Source organism: Helicoverpa armigera, chromosome 22, assembly GCF_030705265.1.
Source record: "Helicoverpa armigera isolate CAAS_96S chromosome 22, ASM3070526v1, whole genome shotgun sequence".
Lineage (NCBI taxonomy): Eukaryota > Metazoa > Arthropoda > Insecta > Lepidoptera > Noctuidae > Helicoverpa > Helicoverpa armigera.
Window position 1 is genome coordinate 7,500,855 of NC_087141.1, and position 13,480 is coordinate 7,514,334.

At 36.1% G+C, this 13,480-nt stretch overlaps 2 protein-coding genes across 2 annotated transcripts in view; one reads left to right on the top strand and one right to left on the bottom strand.

Annotated features, from left to right (window-relative positions):
* The window catches only part of LOC110380192 (TBC1 domain family member whacked), a 33,056-nt gene that overhangs the window by 15,946 nt on the left and 3,630 nt on the right, over positions 1-13,480 (bottom strand). The window lies entirely within an intron of this gene.
* On the top strand, positions 9,070-10,627 carry LOC110380193 (ommochrome-binding protein). The gene is made up of 2 exons (XM_021340093.3): positions 9,070-9,200; positions 9,709-10,627. Exon 2 carries the CDS (start codon positions 9,716-9,718, stop codon positions 10,550-10,552), a length of 837 nt encoding a protein of 278 aa, XP_021195768.3. The 5' UTR covers positions 9,070-9,200; positions 9,709-9,715; the 3' UTR covers positions 10,553-10,627.

Sequence of the window (13,480 nt, forward strand, 5' to 3'; positions counted from 1 at the left end):
ACAGATGCATTGCTTTTGACAGAGAGCCTAAATCCTAGTACCTACCTTCATTAACTGTTCCTACTTTAGTAAATCAGAGACATTCCTTCATGAATCTTTATTTAGTATTTCGATCCTTTTCGCATTCGACCTCAAGTAACCCAGACTGAAACTGACGTGAACATGAAAAATTACTGAACAATACAGCAATTGTTTTACGTCATCGTGCATTTGCGCTTATGACCTTTTCCCCTTATGACTTTTTTGGATTTCGCAGAGGAAAACATGAAAAAGGTAATATAATTACCAATATGAAGCCAAAACTTCAACATTTTTACTTATTCAGAATCAATATTATTTACACTCAAGAAAGTTACTCTCCAGGATTGAAACTCTTCAAATCATAAAATTCTTGAGATTCTCAATTCTCCATGTCAGTGCCACGTGCCTGCCTCAATGTAGGTCTAATTAAACGTCAGAATCCTTGGGCTGAGGTCACTAAACCACTGGTATTTGACCTCACAATTAGTTGTGAAATTGCATTCGTTTTGCATAAGTCGGAAGATGGGTATCGTGATAATATAATTTTTTCACGTCCGCAGTCAGCGGAGCGGAGCAAAGAGGGGTTATGAAATACCTTCACAATGTATGTAGTTATGTCTAGACTGATTTTAAATTGTTTTAGCAGTGTAATTACTCGGTAATAATGTACAGTAACGTTAACAATATACAACAAAAAAGTTATGAATTTTATCAGTTTAGATTTGGTTACTGTTTTCAGACTACTTCTATATCCCTTGAATTCTTAAAAGCTGTAATTGGTAGAGATAGTAGATAGATACTCCATCTACCAACAACAAAAAGGGAACTACACATAGCAGTATTTTTTACAAATTTTTTTATAATAAATGATACGATAATCCACAAGCCACTTCCCCTATGTATTTGCTGATAGCCGCGTCAATGTTTCAATAGGTTTATCACTCTCGGATGATGTCATAGTATTACGCGATACATCGCCTGTGCTGCCCGGGATTGCTAAATGATGACTAACTAATAACAAAACATTTGATAGAGGAACATTCTGATGGGAGGATAGTTTGGAAGACTGTAAAGACATGATTGAAGCTAGAGACTTAAAACCCGCCAGAAAACCCACGTTACGGGAGATCTTATTTTTGCAACCGGGTTAAAAGTAGTCTATAGTAAGGACTATAGACTCAGGCTCTTGTAAAAAATCATTTAAATGGGTTGAATGTATTTTGGTTCACATATATTCAAGAAGTTCAACAGATATAATTACTTTCGCATTAGTATTATAAATCTAAAAAAATCTGCAAAAACAACAGCACTAGGTATAAGCATCCTACGATGACAAACAAACCATTACTCAAACTAAAATTCCACATAGCAACTTCAAACCAATCAATTTCAAAATAGCTCATAAAAATCCAAAACTAGAGCAAAACATCGACGAAAATGGCGTCGGAAACAATAATGGTACAAAATTAACAGCAGTATGATTCAGTTGTGCAAAGTAATCGAAGGCCGTAGTTACAACACGCCAGTCTGTCAGCCTGAGTTTCAAGCTCAATAAACTCTGTGTATCTGGTATGCCGTAGCCAATGTTATTGTTATAATAGAGAAAACATATGATTTATATAGTGTATATAGTACTGCTATCAATGAGGATTCAGTATGGAGTCAATATGGAGTTTCTTGCCGGCTCTTCTCCATGAGACCAACTTTTTGGAACCGTGCAATTAATTAATTTGACGTTTCATAAGAGTCTGCAAAGGCCTATTTGAAATAAAAACAATTTGATTTTGATTAAATAGATAGTGAAGAGGTTACCACTGTGAGTCGATTAAAGTTTAAGTATATCATACCTAGACAAGTAAACATCGAAAGATAAACTAAAATTAGAAAACCAAACATGAAAATGGTATTAAAACGGATTTCGAATAGAAACTCAATAACAGAAACAATATGACAAATCTGTCAGTTGACAAACACGCAAATGATTCATCATCCAATCGCAATAACATAGAATGTCCCATAGAATCCGAACCACATATTACGAAATATGAGGAAGCAAATGTATGTGTTATTGTAACATAACCATTATTCTCGTAAGGCACGTAATCAGTGTAATGGGGTTCATTACACCGACTCCCATTGTTTTATGAGGACTGAACCACTTCCAGGCGGAACCTTTGTGCGCATTCCATTTCATTTTGCTGTTGACATTATGCAAACATTTTGCTTGTCGCGACACAGGTACAGGGTACAGCACAGGTACAAAATCTGACGTTAAAAGGCTCCAGGTTGTCGCTTTACTAACTTTGAACCGACCATTGAGTCTTTTAAAGAAAAAAGAAGAGCCAACTTTGAAAATCAGCTTGAAGAGGACAGGTATCAAGTAGATCAACGTGTACCTTTAATAAAAATTTCAAGATATGAACGTACGCAATACAATTTGGCAATGCTACCTGTAAATAATAGACAGATATGTGTAACAAAACATAGCTCTCGCGTCTCATACGACTCAAGCGAGTAATTGTGTAATGGGGCCCAAGCCACGCGCAATTCAAATGACATTCGCAACGCATTTCAATTCCATTTGACAGAGTTTTTGCTCCAGAATATAGGTACTAAGAATTATTTCCCATGTGACAAATTCTTCTACAGACAGTTCTCGAAAAACGACAACTAAATTCAGAGCACAAATCCACGCCTATGGTCCATAAACTATGCTCGCTCAATATTATTCTGATCGAACGGTCTACACGTAATTATCTTATCAACTGAACCGCAACATACCGCAGTTTTTCGCGCGATTGAACCTAAATGCATGAAAGATATGTCCAAATCTGGTGTAACGTAATATATGCATGCCTTACATACGAGGCAACACAGTTATTCAGCTGTGGCGTAATCGGCATAATTAGGATCATTACTTTTATTGGGCAGTTACGGTGCCCGACCACGCACGTTGAAATCTGATTGTATACATCCTTCATACTTATATGATTTTGTAATGATGGACTTATCCGGATTAATTTTATTTCGGCAAGTTTTTGGGTGCTCAACAAGGTTTCTGCTGCGCAGCATTTTTACAAAATCATTTCTCAATTAACGCCACCAGCCACTCCACGCTTACTTTAATAGTAATGTGTTGAAAGCTGTTGATGGTACTTATCTTAACAGTAATCCCTACCAAACAAAGGAATTCTTCAGACTTCTTCAAACTTCTTCTTCCTCCCCTGTTCCCAAATCATTTAGTTTTAACGCAATATGTTTCACCCTTCGTAGTACAACTCCTTCTCAACATTTAAAATATCCCATTCACAATAGCATTAAAATATTCAACCTGGAGAAGCCTGGAGATTTTGGAACATGATTGTCACGGCCTGCCTTACAATAACACCTGCTATTTAGTTCCCCGTTCACAGCTAATGATCTGATTGTATACATCCGTTGCAGTCTTCAATGTTATTTATATACGTCTGGTTTTCGATACGATTGCTTTCAGAGCATTATACTTCACGAGTATTGAGAATAAACACAACACCAAAAATGGAATACTGTTTTTGGATTTAAGGACTAGCAAATTAGCAACTGCTATCTACATTTCTGATTGGTCAAGATAATCTTAAATCTTTAAGTATCATACATGAGAAAGTCTGTCTGATGCGTTTTCAAGACAAAGCTACTGAACCGATTTAAATAAAAGATTCACAGATAACCTACACAACCTCAGAAAGGACACAGGTTTTTACCCAGGAAAGTAGTTCTACAGGGATGTGTGTGAGTGAAACCGCTAGAAACAGTTAGTAGGGCTATAAAAATAATCTTAAAAATTAAGATCATAGAAATGAGAAGAAAGGTTATCTTATCTTTTACAAAGGAATAAATCTACCCTAGAACGTACAGTCAAACTATTGCATATTTGTAGCATTACAATACGTGCTAACTATTCTAATCAACTATTCAAATGAAAGATTTTAAACTTCCGTTAGGCACGTACGGATTGAATATCGATCGAACTACTTTGAATTGCAACCTAGCAGATTACAATTCATATAACCCTTCTATAGATCTCGCCAAACTTTTTGTCATCACAGTACCTTGCGGTCCCTGCGCAGAAACCATTTTAAGGAATAAAGTAGAGATGCGTGAATATGCGATCAATTTTTATTCTTGATCGAATTGAAAAAGGATGATTACCATAATGCCTACTGATTATTAAATATTAAATACCTATTATAATAATGCCGCCAATCAAAACAAACGAGCGCCCATTGTCAGTTCACATGTTATCGTCAAAATTCTCTCAGGGTCAAAATTAACAATGCCTGAGAACATGATTCGTGTAAATAAGAACGGTAAACATGATTTATGTGGGTATAAGTGCATCGTGACTTCCGAAATGCTTTACTAATCTATATTGATATTATAAATCTAAAGAGTTTGTTGGTTTGTTTAATTGATCGCGCTAATTTCATGAAGTACTGATTCGATTTGAAAATTTTCTGTGTGTTAGCCACAATATCGAGGATGACTACAGGTGACCATTATCCAGGGGTGCGAAGCTGTTATGACGGGACGAGGGAAGCTAGTTTTCCCCACCTATTATCAAATAACTATAGTGCCGGCCTGACAATATAATCGCCGAAGTATACAAAGATAATAATACATTCTTGTCAAATATCTTTACCGATCTCAAGGGGTACAGCGACATCCACGTAATTACTGGTCGGAATTTAGTTGCAGACTGCTACCGAGTTTTGCGGGAACTGTAACTGCAATGCAACTGTAAACCCTCGTCACAAATTGCTTGAAACCCGGTTCAGTGCCCGTTGATTTAATAGAGCTGTTACAAACATTATTTTTCTATTCCATCATCAGTCGCAGATTACGAATAAGTGTATCATCTGCTCCAAGTCAATCTTGGGTCTTACATTCTATACCACATTCTTGCTTCCATAAAAAAGGTGACTGAACTAAAATAGTCATCAAATACCTGATTTTATATTAGTCATTTAGCATACTTACATAAGTTACTTTTTTTCCAATTTGGCTCAACCGTCAAGGTCCAACGGCATTGTTGATTGGTGCCAAAACCGGAATATGAGGTAATGATGATGTTATTGCATAAATCGTGACAAATATTTGTGGCTACTGGTTAAATACGTCATATGACCAGACATGGTATTAAAAGAATTTGAATGGATTCCGTATATTGTAAAAAGATATGACTATTTGTGGAGTGAACTTTTAAACGTGTTTTGAAATGTACCATTTGGAACTATTCTTTTAAACTGATCTTATGTAACTGACAAGTGACAGATTGACAGATATGACTTTTGCTGTATTTAAAAGCAGCCCTAATAGAATCTCACGCATTTATGCAAATACAAACACATAGACAGGATGCGCTTAACAACAAAGAAATAAGTTCCCATCCATCCGAAACTTAAGTGCACCTGTTGCGAACACACTTTCCATTTTGTTCCAACACTAAGTACTTTTAACTACAAAAAGTTGTACCTGGTTAAGTAACTGTGTTAAATCATGTAACGCCTTTTCTCCGTAGAACTCCATTGCATTATAATTCGGATTGTTTTTTTGCAGGTACTACTGGACCGATTCGAAAAATCTTTCAGAGTTAGGTAGCCCATTTATCGAGGAAGGCTATAGAATACTTTTTATCTAGTTGAGCGGAGTGCTTCCAATGGGACGCGGGTAAAACTGCCGGCATAAGTTAGTAATGCAATAAAATGTGGGCCGAAGCTGTCTGGTCGTGAGGAAATGCTTACGTTAATGACAAATTCCAACGCATGTGTCCTCATACCAGTACGATAAATTGAAGAGAGATAGATGTAGGAAGACACATTGTACAAGCTACGTTTACTGACTGATGGGAAGGGTTCATAAGTCTACAAAATTGTAAGTCCATAAGTCTTCTTAGATTTTAATATCAAAACCTTTGGGTTACCTTCTTTGCAGCCAGGTAAAAGGAGGATTAAGGTTCTGATGTCGTAGGGGGTAATCTTTGCAAGTAATGAAGTGACTGAAAATTTTTATACCAAAGGAAGTCACGTCATCATGAGTATCAAAGGCTACATTTTATCCTAATATAGGAAGTAGTTTGAATAGAATGCGGTTGAATCGGCGGGGAACACCTAGTTCTCCGTAAAGAGATACGTCATCATATTCTGTACGTCTTGACCACAGGCCCGATTAAAACCGTACACATACATAAATGAACATGAATAATTTAAGAGATAGCATCGCAATGAGACATTAAAGTTTAATTAAAACCAAGTTCATTAAAAATAAGTGTTGTCAAGGAAGAGCCAAGGCGGAGATAAATTGATAGTGATATTGCAGACTTCATTACGTCATTAAGATTACGGTAACAAGGGACTACATTTGAAGATTACATAATGAGCAAATATGCAATAAAAGGGCTTTTTATAAAGGGCTGCGGTATTGTTCGAAAGAGTTACCGCGGTCCTGGTACATAAAGGGCTTACGAAGGAACATGATGGGTTTTAGTCAATAAGAGTGTGACTCCCGCACGCTGCTAACCCACAGCGCCGGGAGGGGTCATTTGATGATTTCCCAAAAAAAAGGCCCTTCTATGAAGCATCACAATGGTCCAGAATCAAGTATTTAGTCAAATTCAAAACACATGGCCATTTTTACATGATAATAGATTTTACTCGCAGTTTTACCCGCATCCCAAAATACCTTCTGCCCTATCCCGGATTAAATAAAGCCCAATGATAGATGTCACCCGAGGATAGTGTAGCTTACCAACAGTGAAAGAACTCTTAATATTGATTCAGTAGTTTCGGACACTCCTATATTTTGCCTTGTAACATCTAGTCTAGTTATTGAAATAGCTTATGACTATAACATGCTAATTTGGAAACAGATTTTTGAAGTGGAAGCATCTCCATGAATAAAGATTGCACATTCCAATCGTATGAGTACAGATCGTCTATGTAAACTACGGATATTGTGAAATATAGCACTTTTGGACGCTTGATCAAACTTAAACTCCCTTGTATTAGCATAATTATAACCAAATAAGTAATTAGACAAATGAGCCAAATAAATATCAACGCAATTCGATATGGGAATTGTTTAATTTCACAATTTGAAGTTCTCACGACATTCCATGCGATTAAATCGATGACCATTTTGTAATAAAAACTTACTATATTACTTCGTTTCTAGAAATATTTTTTGCGTAATTATGCAAAGTCTGGAATTTCATAGTCTTTCGTTTGATGCCTCGTAGCCATATTTACTCAGGTGCCTACATTATTCCAAGTTGAATGTCGGTAACTCATTTTTCACAACTTTACTGAAAACTATGAGTCTATTTTTGCCATGCATTTTTTGTTTCTAAGAATGATCACAGTTTCTAACCGAATAAATAAACAGCCAAAACAAAACAAAAAAGCGACAAGAAACTTATGCTGAGGAAACTAGACAGTTTCTTTTGAATTTAACTTTCTAAATTAGAAGAAAGTGAAGCTAGTTTACCTAGCATTAATATAAAAGAGGGAAATGTGACCACAAAACAAAAATCAATACAGGGTTGTAAAAGCCAATTTATCTTGAACAACGTCATCAATATCCATGCATTGTACACGAGAACAGGCTCTTGGAGAAGAAATAGTTCGATGATGATGAGGGCCTAAGAAAATTCTCAAATATTATAAAATTCTAAAATTCTGGTAACATTAATAACAACTTAGCAACGTACTATGTTTTAACGAGGAAGGAGAAGAGTAATGTCACCAAAATAAACAGTTCCTGGATGGACTATGCGGCCACTTTTAGACTCGTGTATTTTTAGTAGTGTCTATGTGTTTGATGCAAAGACATTTTATGTGATTGCCCTTAGAGTTATGGATAGATAAATATAAGCCAGCTGGTAGTGAGGCAGTTTGTCTAAGGGTTGAGGAATAGCAGTACATCACCAAGGACATGATTTTTAAATAACTGCATCATCATGTGTATGGAATAATATCAGCACTGTTAAAGCAACACCCTTTATAACTCATTGGCGTACGAAACAAAAATAAAATGGCTGAATAGGAAATCCAGGCTCAAAAAACTTGATGAAACCCCGATAATATTGCTCTTTACGGAAATCAAAGCTATGACCCCAAGTTCAGCAGTACCGTTTCAACCATAGACCAACTTGGCAGTTTATTCCGAAACGCTTTAGATCTTAATCCAGGCAACTGTGGCCAATCTAAAACCGTCTCGAATAGTTAGTGCTATGATTCATACTTCATTCTAAACCTTATTGGAACCAAGTCATAGCAATAACCCTTAACAGACCATATCCGGGATACAAAGTCCAAATTGTGGGTCCAAACAATTTCCAGCAAATTATCCTTGTAAGTCTAGGTAATTCAATGGCAAATAATAAATTTTGTTTCAATAAAATTCCGATAACCTCTGATCTGCCATCTCAGCCATGAAGATAGTAACAATAACAGAACAGGGAATCTGTGGAGACGTTTAAAATATTTTGTTTTTTGTTGCAAGCAATAAAGCTTGAAAAAGGTTTAGGTGGATTCTATTGTTCTTTTCAAAACCCATCTACCTACAGCATTTTATCAGCACCATCAACAGTATTTTCGAATATGACAACGAGCGTGTATTTCTTTATATATGTTTCGTTTATAACTACTTACTTCAATCTTGCTTTCGCATCGATTGATGATCCATTTTTCATACAATAAACGTTATTACCGCAATCAGGTCTATATTACCTTTCAACCTATTCATTGATAACACTGTGTCTAGTTTTCTGACCTCCACATAACTTCCACTGGTAACCCACTTCCGAAGCCGATGCATGAACCAGATAAGCAAGCAATATGCATAGTACTATAATCAGTAGCTTCTAGTATTTTTGTTTATAAAGAAGAATACTTTAGGATGCTTATTTCTAGTTATAGAAAAGAACCGTGCTAAGCAAGCGTGGTGATTAACGCTCAATACTTCTCTGTGTGAGAGGAGGCCAGTGCCCAGAAGTGGGACGATAAAAAGGCTAATGATGATGACGCAAAAAAAAAGTAAATCTGACAACTCTATAGATGTAAAAAATCTCATAATAACGCGAGATGATAATCCAGTCAATGTTATTTATCAATTCATTTATCATTTGGCCACAGTCAGAAGCGGTAAGTGCTAACAATAACTACAATTAAATAAATAAATATGATTATAGTTTTGACCGTGAATAACTATTTATAGACCTTAGAATAAACAGATATAGGTCTTAACTGCAGTACGATTGCTTTTATTGTGAAATAATATGAATATGCAGCTGGTGTTATCCAATTGCAGTAGCGGTTAATAAAGGTTCGATAGCAATCGACTCCTGAGAAATATCGGCTATAACAAGTTTGAGATCATAATCCTAAAGTAAGGATAATTACGAGAAATGAATCTGGAGTTGAACACGTCAACGAATGATCCAATAAAGCAATTTAGCATGACATTGTACCCGCTCTTAATTCCAATGATCCAACTCAATTTGCAGTGTTAACTATACAACCAAGGTCAGAACTATAATTAAACGGAAAATATAAAACTAATTACTCATTGCAATTCGGCTTTCGATTGTATGACTCAATGTTTATTATGTAATTGGAAAATCGAATGATGAAACCTTAAATTGTATTTCAGAACGGAAATGAAACTCGTAATCCTGCTGTGTTTGTGCGGCCTCATCTCAACCCAAGCTGGAGTTGTTAAAGAAGAAAATGAATGTACTGGGGTGACGATAAATGGTGTTTACTACGATGCTGAGACACTTCGAGAAGGTTTAGACAGACCTTATCTTTTGGCAGTCGACTACAGCACTAACAATCTGTACTTCAGCTACAATGTCAAAGAAAATGAAGACTTCTTCAAGTCTGCAAGATTGAACCTTAACACTAAGGATTTCCATAATATCGAGGATATTAGCAATGGTTTCGCCCAAACCGTCGACCAAGTAACACACGATGTTTACATAGGTGGCAGTGACGGCATATACAAATACAATTTTGGCGAAAACAAAGCTGAACTTATTGGAGAGAAAGGCTCAAACATTTGGTCACTATACTTCAAAGATGTTTTGTACTATTCTGTGTTTCCGGCACAGTTCTTGTACATTCTAGAAGACGGACAGGGTAGAAGATTCGTTGATTTGGAAGACACTAAAGTGGACCAGTTCGTTATCGATAATCAAGACGACATTTTCTTTTCTAATGCTACCGGACTGTACTCACAAAAGAAAGGAACTAAAGACGCAGTGTTATACCTAGAATCACCAGTGTTGAGGAGTTTAACAACTGATAAGAATGGTAATGCTTACGCATGTCTTCAGGATGGTATTTACGCTATTAAGAAATCTAGTACTTCTTTAGAAAAAGTTCTTGAAGTGGACGACGCATTCGGATTAGCATTTGATGTCGATAACAACATTGTGTATTCCGATGCTACTAGACTGGTAAGACTAAAAGTTAACAAACATAAAAAATGTTAATTTCAAGGTGTCTTTGCACTACATACAATTGTACATAATACCACCTACTAAAATAAATGAACTTTATTTACATTGCTTGACGTGTTATTTGCTTTAGAATCATATACTTTTGAAGGTCTTAAAGTTTTTAGGCGAAGACCGAAATATACACTAAGTTTTTAACTAAGTAATATCACAGATTATATAATAGTTACTACGTAACAGATAAATCACTCCATACAAAAAAGTCCATACCTACTATTATAAGCACCTACAAGTTCCCAAACTACCTACAAACTCATAGCTGCGTTAGAAAATGAACCTTAAAAGCTCCAGCGCTCGATTGTTATTTCAATGCGATAGCGCACAGTTCAGTGACCGCGACCGTGCCGACAGCGAGCGTAGGGTTGCCGCTTACAATTAAATAGGGAAACAAAGTTATGCTTATTTGTAACTGCCAATTTTATCCAGAACTCGGTAATCATTGCATGTATAACTAAGTATAAGGTATAAGTATCTAAAGTCGCTTATTTTTAAAATGACAAAGAAGATTTGTATTTTTACTTTAAAAATATAGAAACCTATATATATTCATACATAGGTATAAAATATTTCTAAATAGTTCCTACCTACACAAATCAAAATAGTTCTTCAGTTTATTAAATAATTTTAAAAACCTAATAAAAAATAAACAATGACTGACCTGTCTACACCTCTAGGTAAACGGAAAAACGAAAGCTTTATATTTTTTCTTTTACTAGATCTGCATGCAACCAAGCACAGTACATAACTGGCCAGAGTATATATCTCCACTAATAAAAATTTTAAAACGCGCGCGTCGCGAGCGGCTGTCGAAAGCCCTGTGCCGCGTGGGGCTACCGGTAACCCAGCGAGCGGTAGGCATTTATCGCTCGCAAGTACGTCGAGTGACAGAGGCCTGGTAATATCTTGGTATATTGCTGTAATTTCTTTCGATTGCGTATCCATAACCGGGTCTAAAATGATAGGTTGTAAACACGCATAAACTCGATCCATCAAAACGAATGTTTTGATTTTAATTAATACTGAAGGTTCATTACGGTCTTTATTTATGGTAAAGGCATCCACACACCGCCCACAGACATTCATAACAGAGTGGTTTCTACGACTCTAGGTTGCAACAATGGCGATTGGTACGTGCAGTATGGCCTTAATGGCTTGGTCTGACATAGTCTACCATTATACCACCACACTTTCAAATGAACCACTGCAGTTTCTCTGCTTTCTTTGATTGCAATTTTTAATCGGGGACATTTCAGTTACTGAAATCGTTTGGACGACCAATTTGGAAGTTGATCATCCAAAGCTATGTCATGTTAATGTAGATTTAAGGTTTACACCCTTCGATCTGCTTTCTTTTGTATGATCAGTTCTAGCACTATATTCAAGCTAAGATCTTGTCGTAAAATATTTTTTAGGTACATGCCAGTCTTGATTTTGATTGAATCACCGGGATCTATGGGTCGCTAAATCTTTAAGTAACAGGGAAAGTGAATGAGATCGTTTTCCTCCACGAGGTTCTGTTTTTGCGAGTCACAGAGCTAATGGTCTCAGCTATTGTTATTCAAATATTGTGGAACCTGATGTTATCTTATCATTTTGTATTAATCTTCCGAAAACTACATTTACTTCTTGCCGTCTATACATATGTATGTATATGTATACGTTTTTAGACCCAAAGAGAAGGCAGTAATTTTTCCTTTACCGGCCGTTCCCAATATGCTATTTTGCTTAATAAAGTTAATAACAATTTCACATTACTCGTACAGGGCTAATGTTAAAACTCTATCCTTAGTAAGCAAATCAACAGATATAGATAGAGTATGGGGACAGCGGTAAAGCTACCACTGTATTTATCACGATAGCTATGGCAACAGACAGTGAAAGAAAGTGGGGTGACGAGTGCAAGCAAACAATTGAAGGTCGACTTGGCAGGCCATTAGTCACTCACATTGGATCCCTCATGCATGTCGGTAATTTTTACAGTATGTTACGGGTAGTCAGAAGCCAGTAAGTCCGACAACCAGTCTTAACAAGGTTTATTGTTTTGAGGAGGTCAGATAGGCAGTCGCTCCTTGTGAATACTGGCACTCAGCTGCATCCGGTAAGACTGGAAGCCGATCCCAACCTGCTTGGGAAAAAGCTAGGCAGATGATGATGTTATAATAGTGCCTAAAAAAGTCTTAAGAGAAGAATCTTATTTTGAAGTTCTTAAAATCATTGTGTCACCTTCAAAAACATCGTAGTTTATAAATACAAGTTAATATTTCAACTGCGCTTCATGACCACGTCATAATATGCATGATAACAATTTTACTGCGTTAACCACCTTCGAATATTACGTGAGATTGGAATCGCGGAACAATACCTACATTACAGACAGAACATTATAATTTTTTGCTAATTTAATTTATTGTTTCATAAATGTAAGAAAAACTACACACTAGACAGGCTACAAGTGGTTACGACAGCCGACACAATATCTGGGAAGTTGGGAAATGAAAACTTCCGTTTTTTACAATGTATTGCTTTTGCTGGTACACGCGAGTGCAGATGTAATCGGTAAATAGTAATAAGGTCATAGAATATATGTATGTAAAGTGTTTATTTTTAGGTCTTTTGTTGTAACTCCTACGAAAACAATATCCTACAGATTTACCATTTTAAGAAGGTAGGGGTCATTAACAAATGTGGCGATTGATGTGCATCACTGCCCTCCTCGGAGGGTCAAAAGTACTCAAAAATATCTAAACCTCCTAACTTCTACATTCTAAATTCGGCTGTTTGTATTTTTTCATCAATTAAATTCCTGTTAGGTTTTGACATCATACTATTGATTTCAAAACATTTAATATACTATAATTTCCTGTTTACTATCACTAAACATAATATTTTACTATATCAAACACA

What these genes read in the sequence shown, in the direction of transcription:
- LOC110380193 (XM_021340093.3), top strand. Translation starts at nt 9,716, where the DNA reads ATGAAACTCGTAATCCTGCTGTGTTTGTGCGGCCTCATCTCAACCCAA.